The sequence below is a fragment of the Salvelinus fontinalis genome, chromosome 36, assembly GCF_029448725.1.
Source record: "Salvelinus fontinalis isolate EN_2023a chromosome 36, ASM2944872v1, whole genome shotgun sequence".
Lineage (NCBI taxonomy): Eukaryota > Metazoa > Chordata > Actinopteri > Salmoniformes > Salmonidae > Salvelinus > Salvelinus fontinalis.
This window is the reverse complement of record NC_074700.1, coordinates 22,286,451-22,304,888: the sequence shown is the minus strand read 5'-3', so window position 1 is coordinate 22,304,888 and position 18,438 is coordinate 22,286,451. Positions and strand designations below refer to the sequence as shown.

General features: G+C 41.9%; 2 protein-coding genes across 3 annotated transcripts in view; one reads left to right on the top strand and one right to left on the bottom strand.

Moving 5' to 3' along the window:
• LOC129835641 (uncharacterized) overlaps nucleotides 1-18,438 on the bottom strand; it is a gene marked incomplete at its 5' end in the record, with an annotated part of 390,259 nt that overhangs the window by 165,151 nt on the left and 206,670 nt on the right. The window lies entirely within an intron of this gene.
• LOC129835724 (ER membrane protein complex subunit 4-like) lies at nucleotides 67-8,675 on the top strand. 2 transcript variants are annotated; one of them, XM_055901496.1, is made up of 6 exons: nucleotides 67-592; nucleotides 1,240-1,360; nucleotides 2,564-2,697; nucleotides 3,476-3,629; nucleotides 8,017-8,177; nucleotides 8,316-8,675. In XM_055901496.1, the coding sequence occupies exons 2-6, from the start codon at nucleotides 1,276-1,278 to the stop codon at nucleotides 8,349-8,351; spliced, it is 570 nt and encodes a 189-aa protein (XP_055757471.1). In that variant the 5' UTR covers nucleotides 67-592; nucleotides 1,240-1,275; the 3' UTR covers nucleotides 8,352-8,675. The 2 variants fall into 2 exon arrangements, with proteins under 2 accessions (XP_055757471.1, XP_055757470.1); XM_055901495.1 differs by having other exon boundaries at nucleotides 304-592; nucleotides 1,240-2,311; nucleotides 2,583-2,697.

Genomic DNA, 18,438 nt, shown 5'->3' with positions numbered 1-18,438 from the left:
GTCATAAACTGTATAGCACGAGCGGAGAGGATGTCAAAGAAAATTGGAATCATTGTGAATGCAGCTGTACGTTTTTTGGTTTTTCATAATTTCACAGCCGAGGCTGTGGGTGATGTACCGTCATCACAGGCCCCTGAGCCTGCTAGGGATGTATTTTGGAGTGGACTTTGATTGAAGACGTGGGATGTGTTTTGTTAGTTGACGTGTCTAATTTTATATGATGTCGTTATCCCCCTTTTCCGTAATGTTTTTTATTTCATCCTCATTCAACACCCCGTCTAGCTGGTGGCGGTAATGCGCCATTAACATCGGATGCCAACCGCCTTTAAACCCCATTGAAGAAGTTTTACTTTTCTACTACTATGTTTGCCCACAAGAGGGCAGTGAAGAGCGACATCAATAATGATATGTCATCATTTTGAGACCGACCATCGTATGTTATTTTTATTTTTTCTCGGCCATCTAATGTCGTCCATTCAAGTTGTGTTCACTGCTTGTGATTTAATTTGATAATTATCCATTATTTGCCTGCTAATTCTGCACAATACTAATATTAAAGCATATTAAACAGTAGTTGGAACGTGTCTGTAAGGTAAGAAATGTTGTCATTTTATATATTTAACCTCTAATGTTTACTATAGTAGATGTCTGAAACTAGCTAGTAACGGTAGCTAACTAGATTGCATGCTATCAAGCTAGCCAGCTGCTTCAGCACATTTGTACTCTATTAGCAAAAGTCCCAGTTTACATTAGGGATATGTCTTGACAGCGTCTTTAAATGTAAATGACGTCTACAAACGTATTGTTAACATTCAAACACAACATCGTAAGCAGATATCTTTTTTTAAGATCCTATTCTGGATTTTCTGTCTTGCCTCTGATATTGAACTCTTCATTGTTGAAGAGCTTGTACGGAAACATTTCCCTGTATGGTTTACACCTGCTGTAATCTGGCATGTGACAAATACACTTTGATTTTGATTGTAGCCAGATCTAGCGTTTCTTTCAAGTTTAAAACGAAACCAATACGTTTCACCCCTGTTATAGTCCTGTTTGTTTTATGTCAAGTAAAACCAAGGCCTTTTCCCTTTCCTCTAGATGAAAATATGCGTTATTTTGTAATAGTCTCTGACACAAGCAAGATCTATGAAGTTCTGCAAAAACAAAGATCTGTTTTGGTCATTGTTAATATATACTTCAGTTCCTTTCATGTAATCATGTTGTGTTTTCACTTTGCAGGGTTTGTGGCGTTGTTCAGCAGAGTTCTACGTTGCCATGGCGACTCCAGGGGGACAGGGGGGAGGGGCGTTGTCTACAAGAGGAGGAGCTAGGAGGATGAAATGGGCTTTGGAGCTGACAAATCAAATCAAATCAAATTTTATTAGTCACATACACATGGTTAGCAGATGTTAATGCGAGTGTAGCGAAATGCTTGTGCTTCTAGTTCCGACAATGCAGTAATAACAACAAGTAATCTAACCTAACAATTCCACAACTACTACCTTGTACACGCAAGTGTAAAGGGATAAAGAATATGTACATAAAGATATATGAATGAGTGATGGTACAGAACGGCATAGGCAAGATGCAGTACATGGTATAGAGTACGGTATATACCTATGAGATGAGTAATGTAGGGTATGTAAACATAAAGTGGCATAGTTTAAAGTGGCTAGTGGTCCATGTATTACATAAGATGGCAAGATGCAGTAGATGATATAGAGTACAGTATATACATATACATAAGAGATGTGTAATGTAGGGTATGTAAACATTATATTAGGTGGCATTGTTTAAAGTGGCTGGTGGTACGTTTTTACATAATTTCCATCAATTCCCATTTTTAAAGTGGCTGGAGTTGAGTCAGTATGTTGGCAGCGGCCGCAAAATGTTAGTGGTGGCTGTTTAACAGTCTGATGGCCTTGAGATAGAAGCTGTTTTTCAGTCTCTCGGTCCCTGCATTGATGCACCTGTACTGACCTCGCCTTCTGGATGATAGCGGGGTGAACAGGCAGTGGCTTGGGTGGTTGTTGTCCTTGATGATCTTTATGGCCTTCCTGTGACATCGGGTGGTGTAGGTGTCCTGGAGGGCAGGTAGTTTGCCCCGGGTGATGCGTTCTGCCGACCTCACTACCCTCTGGAGAGCCTTACGGTTGTGGGCGGAGCAGTTGCCGTACCAGGCGGTGATACAGCCCGACAGGATGCTCTCGATTGTGCATCTGTAGAAGTTTGTGAGTGCTTTTGGTGACAAGCCGAATTTCTTCAGCCTCCTGAGGTTGAAGAGGCGCTGCTGCGCTGCTGGCAATGCCAGGTAAGAAGAGGAACCCACAGGTGCGTAGGGTTTAGTGGTTGATTTTTGGATTGGAACTCTATCAGCCATGTTGATTTTACCTGACAAATGGTGGATTATTGTGCCCAGAGCCCACATTTGATCATGAATTCAGATACACAGGCATGACCTGCTTGAAGAACTAGCTACCTTGTTAGAACTATGAATAACCTGTATATCCTATGCTACAGCCTCTCTCACCATCTATAGCCCTCTGAATAAAGTGAACTGAACTGACCTCTGTCTCTTCCAGGGGTCGTGGTGACAGACAGAGTAACCAGGGAGATGTGATGTATCCAATTGGCTATTCAGACAAACCAGTCCCAGACACCAGCATCCAGGAATCAGACAAAAACCTGGTGGAGAAGGTAGGTAGTGTAGAGGAGGAATTTAAATGATCTGATCTGTTTGTACTTTTGCCAAATCCGTTGCTGTCATTGTCAATGAGTGACAGGAAGTTTGCATGGTAGCACAAACAGACTGGCCCTCGCGCTACATATGATCAGGGTGCATTAACAAATCTCCCTGTGCACATTGTACTTTAAAAAAAAATGCCTTGAATATACAGGTAACTGCCAAACTAAAGGAAACACTTGAGTAAATGAGGGATATAAACTATATTGAAAGCAGGTGCTTCCACACAGGTGTGGTTCCTGAGTTAATTAAGCAATCAACATCTCATCCTGGTTAAGGTTGTGTATAAAATGCCCAGTAGCCTGTTGTTGTGGCTACCATGGCTAGAAGAAGAGATCTCAGTAACTTTGAAAGAGGGGTCTCAAAGGAGCATAGGGGGTTTAAAGGGTGTGTATGTCAGTCTCCAGAACTCAACCCAATTGAACACTTAGGGGAGATTCTGGAGCGGCGCAATATCCCCCTTTTCCGCAATTGTTTTTTAATTATTTTTATTCAACAAAACACTTTGATGGAATTTCTCATGAAGAATGGTGTCACATCCCTCCAATAGAGTTCCAGACACTTGTAAAATCTATGCCAAGGTGCAGTGAAGCTCTTCTGGCTCGTGGTGACCCAACAACCTTTTAATAAGACACTTTATGTTGGTGCTTCCTTTATTTTGGCAGTTACCTGTAGCTTGTTATTAAATTGCTCTCTCTCCCCCCCCCCCCCCCCCCACCACCTCTATGACAGCGTTGCTGGGACGTAGGTCTGGGGCCCCTGAAGCAGATTCCTATGAATCTATTTATTATGTACATGTCTGGTAACACCATATCCATCTTCCCCATCATGATGGTCTGTATGATGGCCTGGAGGCCCATCCAGGCTCTCATGTCCATGTCTGCCAGTAAGTGTTTATTTTCCAATAAGGCACCTTGTGTGAGTTTGTGGTATATGGCCAATAAACCACAACTAAGGGCTGTTCTTAAGCACAACACAATGCAGAGTGCCTGGATACAGCCCTTAGCCGTTGTTAGGTTCTGACAAGCAGAGCGAAAAACTAACAGACAATGAGGAAAAGCTCAAACCAAGTTTATTCACCCAGTGGGTCAGACAGCTGAAATGACAAAGACATGTTCCCACCAGCACAAGTATTTATTCCCCACTTTAGATGTCTCCTCCTCTCTAAACATGACATCTTTGTTGCTAGGCAGGAAGTTAAGTGATGTGTGTAATAAACTGTTCCTTCTCCCTTAATGTGTCCTGACCTGACCTCCGCCCCCATTCCTCACTAAACCACATCTCTCCACCCTTATCAGTGACCGCAACCATGTGATTCCCTTTTCCCTTACTTAGTAACTCTCCAAGCCCATGGCTCATATCCACCCTTCATTGACCCCACCATATACATTCCTCCTATGTATAACCATTCACTTCTGGTGTAGCAAGTATTTAAAATAATAACCAAACAACTGAAACCAGACTGTAGTCCTTCTCCACTCCATAGGGTTCCTAATATCTAACAATAACATGTTCTGTTCGGATGTAAACTCAGCATTCTACTCTCTCCCTCAGTGACATGAATAAGGATATTTCAAGTTTAGAAGTCAGTACCCATCAGTCCCCCTTTTGAATAATAATGACATACTGTTCAATGTTATATAAACTTGGAAATTACTTATGAATGAACAAAAAAATAAACCATTAACAACACAGTTGATGATTAGGTTTACACCTCTGAGACTTCTGATCTATAACTACACTATGTACACTTTTATGTCCATCTCTCATCGGACAACTGATAATGACATTTCAGCTGGAGATTTTGACGTTCTTCATTTCCTCCTTCTGGTTCCTAAGAGAGTGACAGCACAAGACTTGAAAGCAAATAGAAACACAAAACGTAACAAGTATTAATAATGTGCTATGGTATGCATAATTACATGAACTCTGCAAAAAAAGAAATGTCCTCTCACTGTCAACTGCGTTTATTTTCAGCAAACTTAACATGTGTAAATATTTGTATGAACATAACAAGATTCAACAACTGAGACATAAACTGAACAAGTTACACAGACATGTGACTAACAGAAATGGAATAATGTGTCCCTGAACAAAGGGGGGTCAAAATCAAAAGTAACAGTCAGTATCTGGTGTGGCCACTAGCTGCATTAAGTACTGCAGTGCATCTCCTCCTCATGGACTGCACCATATTTGCCAGTTCTTACTGTGAGATGTTACCCCACTCTTCCCCCAAGGCACCTGCAAGTTCCCAGACATTTCTGGAGGGAATGGCCCTAGCCCTCACCCTCCGATCCAACAGGTCCCAGACATGCTCAATGGGATTGAGATCCGGGCTCTTCGCTGGCCATGGCAGAACACTGACATTCCTGTCTTGCAGGAAATCACGCACAGAATGAGCAGTGTGGCGTTGTCATGCTGGAGGGTCATGTCAGGATGAGCCTGCATGAAGAGTACCACATCATGAGGGAGGAGGATGTCTTCCCTGTAACGCACAGCGTTGAGATTGCCTGCAATGACAACAAGCTCAGTCCGACGATGCTGTGACACACCGCCCCAGACCATAACGAACCTTCCACCTCCAAATCAATCCCGCTCCAGAGTACAGGCCTCGGTGTAACGCTCATTCCTTCGACGTTAAACGCGAATCCGACCATCACCCCTGGTGAGACAAAACCGTGGCTCGTCAGAGAAGAGCACTTATTGCCAGTCCTGTCTGGTCCAGCGACGATGGGTTTGTGCCCATAGGCGACGTTGTTACCGGTGAAGTCTGGTGAGGACCTGCCATTACAACAGGCCTACAAGCCCTCAGTCCAGCCTCTCTCAGCCTATTGCGGACAGTCTGAGCACTGATGGAGGGATTGTGCGTTCCTGGTGTAACTCGGGTAGTTGTTGTTGCCATCCTGTATCTGTCCCGCAGGTGTGATGTTCGGATGTACCCATCCTGTGCAGGTGTTGTTACACGTGGTCTGCCACTGCGAGGACGATCAGCTGTCCGTCCTGTCTCCCTGTAGCGTCTCACAGTACGGACATTGCAATTTATTGCCCTGGCCACATCTGCAGTCCTCATGCCTTCTTGCAGCATGCCTAAGACATGTTCACGTAGATGAGCAGGGACCCTGGGCATCTTTCTTTTGGAGTCAGTAGAAAGGCCTCTTTAGTGTCCTAAGTTTTCATAACTGACCTTAATTGCCTACCCTCTGTAAGCTGTTAGTGTCTTAATGACCGTTCCACAGGTGCATGTTCATGGTTCATTGAACAAGCATGGGAAACAGTGTTTAAACCCTTTACAATGAAGATCTGTGAAGATATTTGGATTTTTATGAATTATCTTTGAAAGACAGGGTCCTGAAAAATGAACGTTTCTTATTTTGCTGAGTTTATATGCTAAGAAAAACCCAAGTGTGATAACATGACAATTCCCACTCTCTCTTTTTCTGACTCTATGCCTTCGGGATACTTTTCTGCTGGATTCCACTGAAATGAACGCCCTATAAAGCCTCATGATTTCACCCAGTCTTCCCCTGTCAGGCCACAGGCTCCAAGAGGTGTTCCCAAGCCATGTCATTTTCACTTCACTCCCCATCTCTTTCCTCCTCCATGTCCACCCGATATACACATGCGGTGGCCTTAATCAACTTTACTTCATCTTGTGGTAACTCAGCACTGTATATACGTTTCAACATCAATGCCCTCAAAAGATGATATCCCAACAATGCTACTTAAGTAACCCCTGTTACTACTAACACTGCCCCTGACGCGTACTTCACAATACTCTTCATTTGCTCTGTAGTCCTGTTCCATGCTGTTACTATATTATCCTTTGCCAGTGCTACAACTCCTTCAGTTACTGTCCCTACAGCGACTGTCGTGAATCTGTCTCCTGTTATCTTCGTGGTTCACTGATAAGTCTAGGACTGAACCTTTCAGATACTCCCTACCTGTCTCCCAACTCATACCCGGTTCCCTAACCACCAACATCTCCAATGACCTACTGTGTTCTGCTACAGTCGGTACCTGTGGATAATACTTTCCTGTGCTCAGGTTAGGTACACGTCGCTCATCCCAAGGCCGATCTACACCCCACCCCTTTGTGAACACCCTCGTTACAGTGTAAAAATTGTGTCACTCGTCCCAGTCTTCTGGGAGAGATGTCAAGTGTTTACTAGCTGTTAGAAATGGGGGAGAGATTAGTGGTGTTGGAAGAGTACAAAACTCTGAGTCACATGTTTCATCACACTCTGCAGGAGATGTGATGCTATTATTACCGCTAACTTCCCTTCTGGGGATTTGGCCTCCTATATACAGGGATCTGTGGCTATTATTTCAAGCACGGTACCTTCTTTGACAAACCAATCACTGAAAGTTGACGATAGTGTCTGAAATTATTACACTATCTCTGCTACTCTCACCATGATCTAGGTGTGTGTGTGTAACGTTCAATTTAACGTCATAGTAGTCTCTATATTGTGCACAGTTACCTGTCCTCCCTCTGCTAAGAGCTTTCTCCTGTAGCAATATACATAGAGGAATGGTATCGTTCCCCACTCACTGGGAATGTGATGAAAGAAATAAAAGCTGAAATAAATCATTTTCTCTACTATTATTCTGACATTTCACATTTTTAAAGTAAAGTGGTGATCCTAACTGACCTAAGACAGGGATTTTTTTACTAGGATTAAATGTCAGGAATTGTGAAAAACTAAGTTTAAATGTATTTGGCTAAGGTGTATGTAAACTTCCGACTTCATTTGTACAAACACACTAAATAGCAAAAGGGTAGCTCTACCTTGCCGTCTGAGACTACAGTAGTGGTCACCTCAACTTTATTAAGGAAAAATGTACTTACTGTGATTGTCTCACCTAGCTACTTAAGATGAATGCACTAACTAAGTCTCTCTGGACAAGAGTGTCCGCTAAATCACTAAAATGTTGTCAACCTTTCTCCTGGGGCTCTCCTGAACCTACATATCATAATTTCATTATTACCTCAACTAACCTGTGCCCTCGCACATTGACTCTGTACCGGTACCCCCTGTATATAGCCTCGCTACTGTTATTTTATTGTTGCTCTTTAATTGGTATTTTTCAATTTTTTTACTTCAGTTTATTTTCGTAAATACTTTCTTAACACTTATTTTTATTAACTGCGCTGTTGGTTAAAGGCTTGTAAGTAAGCATTTCACTGTTGTATTTGGCGCATGTGACATACAATTTGATTTGATGTATTTTATAAGCATGTTACCACTGCTCACTGTTGCCTTTTCTCTCAGCATTCAAGCTGTTGGAGAACTCTAACCAGCAGTGGCTTCAGGGGCTGGTCTATTCTGTAGGAAACCTGCTTGGCTCAGCATTGGCTATCTACAAGTGTCAATCAATGGGGCTTCTCCCAACGCACTCTTCTGATTGGCTCGCTTTCATAGAACCGCCTATGGTGAGATTTTTTGCTATGCTGTTCAATTCAGGTTCCTGTTTTAGCACTTGTTTTGTGTTATATAATGTTTTCAGGTTTATTTGTCATGTGTAATGAATACATTGGAAATCTTACTCACGCCTTTTCTGTCCTCTGCAGAGAATGGAGATTATGGGTGGAGGGATGGTGTTGTGAAGAGGACAGGTGCGCGTGCACACTGAAATATGCTCAACTATTAATTATGAATACATGAAATCTCTTCCAAGTCTTTACAATTCTCTGGCTTTTAGGTTTTTGTCAAATCCCTCAAGGTTTGTATTGATCACTACACTTTGTTGCTGTTCATTCGTGCGTTTTTATTGCAATTTTCACAGGTGATCAAGCGTTACAACTGATAATATTAGGGGGCAAATCACGTCCACCATCCTACTTAAATCCACATTACGGTTAAATTAAGATGTCACCATAACATGTTTTTCATTTCAACTTTTTGTCAAATAAAAGGGGTCAAAAAACAAATTTAAGGTGTCAAATGTATTTTTGGGATGTATATTTATAGAAAACTGAAGAAAAACTTGCACAGGACAGAATAGTTGTCACAGTGAGAAATGATGATTTCACTGGCAAATGTGTGGGAATGTCACTGTTCTAGAATAGTGAATAAAAACATTCTTCAGAAATGGAGATTTTCCCTTTGAACCTTGGACCTCTGTTTTCAAACTGGTTTTCCACGTTGGTGAAGAATGTGGAAAGGTAAGTTTTGCATTGTATCATCAGGCCATTTCTTCCAAACCATCCACTTTGTCCAGGCATGTCATTTCATCAGGTGATATTTGCAAAAATGGTTACATATTACTATTTCTGCTCATGCGTGTTACACATTGAAAGTCTTAAATTGATGGAAATTAGCAATGGCATTCTAATGCTTGTTACACCTGCAATTTTCACGCTGACAATTTTACAAACGAAACAGGTTAGAAGAAAAAGAATGAGATTACTAACTGAAATTCCAGCCAATCATTGAGCAGCATTTGCACTGTTAAACAAATGAATCTTGCCTAATTTCCAAGAGAATACGCTGCTTCAAAACGTGGTCAGAGATAGGCGATGGTAGCCCATCCACGGAGTGTAGATGGCAGATAAATGAAAACTAATTTAGACTGCAGGTAAGACTTTCCTCACTATTTGCTGTCATCAATATGTCATGTTTTTTCAAAGGGTGGCTACTTTGAAGAATATAAAATATATTTCGATTTGTTTAACACTTTCTTGCTTACTATATGATTACATATGTGTTATTTCATATTTTTGATATCTTCACTATTATTCTACAATGTAGAAAATAGTACAAAATAAAGAAAAACTTGAATGAATAGGTGTGTTCAAACTTTTGACTGGTACTGTATATGACCTGCTGCTGCTTACTATCAGGCTGTTAGTAAATGAGTGAGTGAATGGTGGGAAGGGGAGGGCCAATGTGTGCAACCTCTAAATGCCTGTACTCTACTGCTCTATGTCACTACACAAACGTGATATGTGTTCCGGCACCTCCCGAATTACAAAAGAAGCACTGACGACATGCCTACCTATGCCTAGCTGTGACCCTCCCATCTCTCTCTCCCTCGCTAGCTAGCTCTTTCTTTGCTGTGAAAGATGTGAGAGTTTGTTCTCAAAGTAGACTCCGGTAAATAATTTCCTCCATTCCAAAAATACTGAATCTTAGGAGTCCCCACCACACTCTCTCTTTATTTCTCCCTTTATTTCTCTCGGTCTCCAATCAGCATGGTGTGTGTAGAAGCCATCAGATGAGCACAATAGACAGAATCCACAGAACCAGGTTTCTTGCTTATTCCTTCTTGATTCCGGGAATCTTCCAACCAGAATTCCTGGAAAACCAGAAGAATTTTGGGAAAGTTTGTACATATAATTATGTTACTCACTAAACCTGTTCTTGGATTCTTCTACCTTTGATGATATGCCTGTACTGGAAGAAGTAACTAGTGAACCCACTTCTGACCTAACTCTAGATGGCGCCACCAGTCCCTGGCAGGACCAGGTAAGGCAATTAGGCTTGTAACGATAACGAACAGATTAAATGACACCATAGAGAGAACGTCTCCTATTTTTGCCATAACGGCTTCTTTCTTCATTTATCTCTATGCGTTTACATAGTGGCCAACTCCTTGAAATAAGGGAAAGGGGGGTACCTAGTCAGTTGTACAACAATGCATCTTCTGCATTTAACCAAACCCCTCTGAATCAGAGAGGTGCGGGGGGCTGCCATAATCGACTTCCACGTCTTCGGTGCCCGGGGAACAGTGGGTTAACTGCCTTGCTTAGGGGCAGAACGACAGATTTTTACCTTGTCAGCTCAGGGATTCAATCCAGCAACCTTTCGGTTACTGACCCAACGCTCTAACCACTATGCTACCTATCGTAGTGTACTATATATAAGTATTACATTAGTGTACTATATCACTGCTTTGCTTTATCTTGGCCAGGTCGCAGTTGTAAATGAGAACTTGTTCTCAACTGGCCTACCTGGTTAAATAAAGGTCAAATGAAAAAAAATATAGGACATAGTGTGTCATTTTAGACTTAGCCATTGATATTGTTGAATCTGATTGATACTGATAAAGGTGCAGTGGTTTTGTACAGAATATAATGCTGTCACTAACCCCCCTCCTAGGGTTCTAGCTGTGGTGAGATGCCAGTACTGGAGGAAGAGGCGAAATGCTACTACCACTACTGACCTATCTCAAGGTGGCGCCACCAGTAAAGAAAATGTATGGGAGTAAAAAGTGCATATGTTCTTTAGAAATGTAGTGGAGTAAAAGTTGTCAAAAATATAAATAAAGTACAGAAACCCTGGAAAATTACTTAAGTAGTACTTAAAACTATTTTTACTTAAAGGGACAATCTGCTATTCAAACAATAACAAAGTGACACACCACCACTGTAAGTGTGTATGGAAATCCCCATCATTAACTGAGGAGTCACCATTTTTAGTTAACGGTAATTATCCAACCATTATGTTTAATATAATAATAAACTGCGTTCATCAATCTGACTCCAATATTATGTGAATAAATGCAACAGGCTGTGTACGTCTCTGGAGGAGTCTAGTCAAGGCAACGAGCCTTGCATCACCTCTCAGTATGACTATAATGCACACGTGTACAACTTTCACCGTTATGCAATTATTAAGAGACTAGATGCAAATAGCTAATCCTAGCGACCAATGTTCTAGCATTCATTTATTGAGGCAAGCAGATCACAGATGTCAAGGTGGTACCGTACAGTGCATTTGGAAAGTATTCAGACCCCTTGACTTTTTCCACATTTTGTTATGTTGCAGCCTTATTCTAAAATTGATTAAATAATTCCCCCCCCCCTCATCAATCTACAAACAAACCCCATAATGACAAAGTGAAAACAGGTTTAGACATTTTGCTAATTTATTATTTTAAAAAACTAACAACAGAAATTTAACATTTACATAGGTATTCAGACCATTTATTCAGTACTTTGTTGAAGCACCTTTGGCAGTGATTACAGCCTCAAGTCTTTTGGGGTATGCCGCTACAAGTTTGGTACACCTGTATTTGGGGAGTTTCTCTCATTCTTCTCTGCAGATCCTCTCAAGCTCTGTCAGGTTGGATGGGGAGCTTCGCTGCACAGCTATTTTCAGGTCTCTCCAGAGATGTTTGATCGGGTTCAAGTCAGAGCTCTGGCTGGGCCACTCAAGGACATTCAGAGACTTGTCCCGGAGCCACTCTTGCGTTGTCTTGGCTGTGTGCTTAGGGTCATTGTCCTGTTGGAAGGTGAACCTTTACCCCAGTCTGAGGTCCTGAGCACTCTGGTGCAGGTTATCATCAATGATCTCTGTACTTGTCTCCGTTCATCTTTCCCTCGATCCTGACTAGTCTCCCAGTCCCTGCTGCTGAAAAACATCCCTACAGCATGATGTTGCCACCACCATGCTTCACCGGAGGGATAGTGCCGGGTTTCCTCCAGGTGTGACGCTTGGCATTCAGGCTAAAAAGTTAAATCTTGGTTTCATCAGACCAGAGAATCTTGTTTCTCATGGTCTGAGAGTCCTTTTGGCAAACTCCAAGTGGGCTGTCATCTGCCTTTTACTGAAGAGTGGCTTCTATCTGGCCACTCTACCATAAAAGGCTGATTGGTGGAGTGCTGCAGAGATGGTTGTCCTTTTGGAAGGTTATCCTATCCCCACAGAGGTACTCTGGAGCTCTGTCAGAGTGATCATAAGGTTCTTTGTCACCTCGCTGAACAAGGCCCTTCTCCACCCGAATGCTCAGTTTGGCCGGGTGTCCAGCTCTAGGAAGAGTCTTTGTGATTCCAAACTTATTCCATTTAAGAATGATGGAGGCCAGTGTGTTCTTGGGCACCTTCAATGCTGCAGAAATGTTTTGGTACACTTCCTCAGATCTGTGTCTCGACACAATACTGTCTCGGAACTCTACGGACAATTCCTTCGACCTCATGGCTTGGTGTTTTGCTCTGACATGCCATGTCAACTGTGGGACCTTATATAGACAGGTGTGTGCCTTTCCAAATCATGTCCAATCAATTGAATTTACCACAGGTGGACTCCAATCAAGTTGTAGAAACATCTCAAGAATGATCAATGGAAACAGGATGCATCGGAGCTCAATTTCGAGTTTCATAGCAAAGGGTCTGAATACTTATGTAAATAAGGTATTTCTGTTTTTTATTTTTCATAAATTTGAAAAAATGTCTAAACTTGTTTTCGCTTTGTCATTATGGGGTATTGTGATGTCACTATGGGGTATTGTGATGTCATTATGGGGTGTTGTGTGTAGATTGATGAGGAACATGTTGTATTTAATGAATTTTAGAATAAGGCTGTAATGTAACAAAATGAGGAAAGGTCTGAATACTTTCCAAATGCACATATATAGCTACTGTGTATAAGTGTAATAAGGAGGACATGGTAATATTTTATATGCTGTTTTCAAATGATTGGATCAGGAGGGACCAATAGCATTTCCTGAAAAAGTTAATGAAATCATGTTGATAAACAGCAGTATTCTCTATGCATTGACCAATATTTATCCCCTCGCTCTCTCTTATATATCTTTCTTATCTTATCTATCTCTCTCTTATCTCTCTCTTTCTTATCTATCGCTCTTACTCATCTTTCTCTCTCTTCCTTGTCTATCTCTCTCTCTTCCTTGTCTATCTCTCTCTCTCTTCCTTATCTATCTCTCTCTCTCTCTCTCATCTATCGCACTATCTCTCTCATCTATCGCACTATCTCTCTCATCTCTCTCTGTAGAAAAGGCCCATGGAGTTGGTGGAATCGCCTTTTAATTCATGGGCCCTTGCTCAGCTGGTCCAGAGCGCTTTAATTAGGTCAGGTGGAAATGTCTGACACATCTCAACTCATTAAAGGAAGAAATATCCACCGCTGCTTTCTCTTCCCCAACTCCCTCTAATCCAGACATTCTGTGCGTCCACGAATCAACGTAAATTCACAGAATCTGTTATCTTTCATCTGTTATCTTTCATCTGAACTATCTGTTGCGATTGGGAGAGCATCAGTTAGTATTTATAGTTATTACCGCGGAGCGCACGCTTCAAACCTATTGTGTTATGTAAATAGTAAATGATCACGGACCAACAGATCATCACGGGATAATTACGCCATTGATAAATGGTTAAAATGTAACAAAATTACATGTACATATGAAGACAAACCTAGAAGGATTAAATATGAAACATAATTATTGAAAAATCCTGATATCAAACTAATTGAGATTATAGATTGAGATCCTAAATGACTTAATCATGCTTCATATTGAATTCCTATTGATCTGAATTGGTGAATTACCTCATTATGTTAATGATGAGAATGATTGTTATGATTTGACGTTCTGATTTGAATTTGATTGGATACATGTTATTCTGTTTCCTTTGTTATGCAGCACAGACAAACTACCCAGTAAATATACCACTTTATGGTTAATGGAATTCCTGCCTCAGTCTCCTCCATTCCTCTGTCACCTGACCCGTGACCACCTGTTCACCTTCACTAGTGTTAGTCATCCTACCTGTCAATCTACACACACAGATTATAATAATCTTTCACCCTCTCTCTTCCTTATCTCGCTCTCTTATTTCTCTCTCATCTTTCTCTCTTATCGCTCTCTTTTATTTCTCTATCATCTCTCTCTCATCTCGTGCTGGCATTGTTCCCTCATCTTGTTCTATTATCTCTATCTATCGATCTAATCTATACCAGGATTCTCCCAGATTGGATAATATTGGAATTTTAGGAGTTAATAAACCAGGCAGCTACTGATGTCCAAGTTTCCAATGGAAAGTGAAAAGGGGAATACCTAGTCAGTTGTACAACTGAATGCGTTCAACTGAAATGTGTCTTCCACATTTCACTGGGTGTCGAGGCTTGTCTGGCAGGAAACCCAGAACATCAAGAACAAGAGCATAGCATCTACCAAGAACATAATGCCTATCGAGATGCCAACCAGGGGTAAAACGTCTAGCAAGAGAATGACGCCAAGCAGAAAGCAAACCCCTACCAAGAACACAACGTCTAGCAAGAGAATGACGCCAAGCAGAAAGCAAACCCCTACCAAGAACACAACGGCTAGCAAGAGAATGACGCCAAGCAGAAAGCAAACCCCTACCAAGAACACAACGGCTAGCAAGAGAATGACGCCAAGCAGAAAGCAAACCCCTACCAAGAACACAACGGCTAGCAAGAAATTGACCCCTGGCAGGAGCAGAACTCCAACCAAGAGCATACTGAAAACCCTGCCAAGAGAATACTGAAAACCCCTACCAAGAGAATTCCATACTGAAAACGTCTATCAAGAGCAAACTGAAAACGCCTAGCAAGAACCAAACGCCTAGCAAGAGAGTACATTTCTCTAGAGACAAAAGGGCCTATCAAGAGCGAAAATGAAATGGCTACGGAAAGCGAAGACAAAACACCTACAGAGACCGTAAGGTCTACAGAGATTCAAACATCTATCAAGTGTGAAGGGGAAATGCCTACAGATAGTAAAAGGCCTACAAAGATTGAAAAACTCACAGACAGCAAATGGCAGAGTTTATTTACAGAATTTATAAGGCCTACCAGTGAAAGAGAAACCCAGAGAGAAACGGCTACCGAAAGTGAAAGAACTAAAAAGACCAAAAGGCCAACCGAGAGGGCGAAGACTACCAAGAGGGCGAAGACTACCGAGTGGGCGAAGACTACCGTGTGGGCGAAGACTACCGAGTGGGCGAAGACTACCGAGTGGGCGAAGACTACCGAGAGAGCGAAGACTACCGAGTGGGCGAAGACTACCGAGAGAGCGAAGACTACCGAGTGGGCGAAGACTACCGAGTGGGCGAAGACTACCGAGTGGGCGAAGACTACCGAGTGGGCGAAGACTACCGTGTGGGCGAAGACTACCGAGTGGGCAAAGACTACCAAGTGAGGCCTATCAAGTGGGAAACACCTATCAAAAAAAGTGATTTAATAAAATACTACACACTTTGCAGTGTAGCTTTGTTGTTAAATTTGATGGTTGGCCTAATATATTGTAAAGTGGTTCCACAGGAGGCTGGTGAGGGGAGGACAGCGCATAATAATGACTGGAATAGAGTGAATGGATTGGTGTCAAACTATGTGTTAAACTACCTAATTGGCCCAACCAACCAGTGCTCCCGCACATTGTCTAACCGGGCTATCTGCATTGTGTCCCACCCACCAACCCCTCTTTTACGCTACTGCTACTCTCTGTTCATCATATATGCATAGTCACTTTAACCATATCTACATGTACATACTACCTCAATAATCCTGACTAACAGGTGTCTGTATATAGCCTTGCTACTCTTTTTTCAAATGTCTTTTTACTGTTGTTTTATTTCTTTACTTACCTACACACACACATACACACACACACACACACACACATACTTTTTTTCCCGCACCATTGGTTAGAGCCTGTAAGTAAGCCTTTCACTGTAAGGTCTACACCTGTTGTATTCGGCGCACGTGACAAATAAACTTTGATTTGATTTGATGTGCTTTATACGATTAAGTAGTCTCCGTTCCAGCCATTACTATGAGCCCATTCTCCCAATGAAGATGCCACCAGCCACCTGTGGGTGGTTCAGTCTCCTTTCCCCCCTCCTCATCCCCCTCTCTCCTGCCTTCTTTCTTAGGACTCTCCCAGAGTGGATGGATGCTTGTGGGATTCTCCCTGAAGATACTGGTCACACTGCTCCTTCACAACAGTCAGCGTGCCTGGACCAAACACTAACCACCTCCTCTTTAACATGCACTTTTATTTATCTTGCCTTTTTAATAAGCTGGCTCATTGAAATACACTGTAAGGTACACTATTTGGTTACGTACTTACATTGAAAATACTGAGTTACATTTAATCAGTTACATGCACAGTTACATCAGAACAGTGATTACTCACCATGAACTGGTAGAAGCTTTTTCCTTTAACGAGTCCGACGAGTCCAACGTGAAGGATATACTGCTTTCCCGGGAACAGGCCGTAATCCCCGTCATTTGCGTGAAGAGAAGACAGAGGAAAAGGGGGTGGAGGTCGGGCTGCCTTTATGAGAACTCGTTGGCGAGCGAGAAAACCCCCACTGCCATCCGTTCTATTGGCAAACATGCAATCATTGGAAAATAAAATCGATGACCTACGAGCAAGATTAAACTACTAATGGGACATTCAAAACTGTAATATCTTATGTTTCAATGAGTCGTGGCTGAACGACGATATGAACAACATACAGCTGGCAGGTTTAACACTGTGTCGGCAGGATAGAACAGCAGCCTCTGGTAAGACAAGGGGTGGCGGGTTTTACACTGTATCGGCAGGATAGAACAGCAGCCTCTGGTAAGACAAGGGGTGGCGGTCTATTTGTAAACAACAGCTGGTGCACGATATCTAAGAAAGTCTCAAGGTTTTGCTCGTCTGAGGTAAAGTATCTCATGATAAGCTGTAGACCACACTATCTACCTAGAGTTTTCATCTGTATTTTTCATAGCTGTCTACATACCACCACAGACCGATGCTGGCACTAAGACCGCACTCAATGAGCTGTATACCGCCATAAGCAAACAGGAAAACGCTCATCCAGAGGCAGCGCTCCTAGTGGCCGGGGACTTTAATGCATGGAAACTTAAATCTGTTTTACCAAATTTCCACCAGCATGTTAAATGTGCAACTTGAGGGAAAAAAACTCTAGGACACCTTTCCTCCACACACAGAGACACGTACAAAGCTCTCTCTCGCCCTCCATTTGGCAAATCTAACCATAACTCTATCCTCTTGAGTACACCACATCAGTCACTGGCTTCATCAACAAGTTCATCGATGACGTCGTCCCCATAGTGACTGTACGTACATACATACCTCAACCAGAAGCCATGGATTACAGGCAACATTCGCACTGACTTAAAGGGTAGAGCTGCCACTTTCAAGGAGCGGGACTCTAACCCGGAAGCTTATAAGAAATCCAGATATGCCCTTCGACAAACCATCAAACAGGCAAAGTGTCAATACAGGACTACGATTGCATCGTACTACACCGGCTCCAGGTGTGCAAAGCTGTCATCAAAGGAAAGGGTAGCTACTTTGAAGAATCTCCAAAATATAATTTATTTTGATTTGATTAACACTTTGTTGATTTACATGATTCCATATGTGTTATTTCATAGTTTTGATGTCTTCACTTGTATTCTACAATGTAGAAAATAGTAAAATATAAAGAAAAACCCTTGAATGAGTAGGTGTGACCAAAATTTTGACTGGTACTGTACATATTACCTCAATTACCTCAACTAACCTGTGCCCCCGCACATTGACTCTGTACCGGTACCCCCTGTATATAGCCTCCCTACTGTTATTTTATTGTTGCTCTTTAAGTATTTGTTATTTTTCAAATTTTTTACTTTTTTACTTCTGTTTTATTTTTTTGTATTTCTTTTGTTTGTAAATACTTTCTTATCACTTATTTTTCTTAAAACTGCTTGTTGGCTAAGGGCTTGTAAGTAAGCATTTCACTGTATGGTCTACACCTGTTGTATTCGGCGCATGTGACAAATGAAATTTGATGAGATTTGATTTAGTACTAAATTACCTTGACGATTGGCTAACCTGTGCTTATTCACGAGAACATGCAGAAGCCGACACGACATCTCTCCTGAAGCACATCTCAGAGCTAGGCCTCAGGTTGAACATGCAAAAAGCCACCT

What these genes read in the sequence shown, in the direction of transcription:
- LOC129835724 (XM_055901496.1), top strand. Translation starts at nt 1,276, where the DNA reads ATGGCGACTCCAGGGGGACAGGGGGGAGGGGCGTTGTCTACAAGAGGA. An exon ending in TCTCATGTCCATGTCTGCCA is followed by an intron (nt 3,630 to 8,016) that starts GTAAGTGTTTAT and finishes CTTTTCTCTCAG; the next exon opens with CATTCAAGCTGTTGGAGAAC. An exon ending in CTTTCATAGAACCGCCTATG is followed by an intron (nt 8,178 to 8,315) that starts GTGAGATTTTTT and finishes TGTCCTCTGCAG; the next exon opens with AGAATGGAGATTATGGGTGG.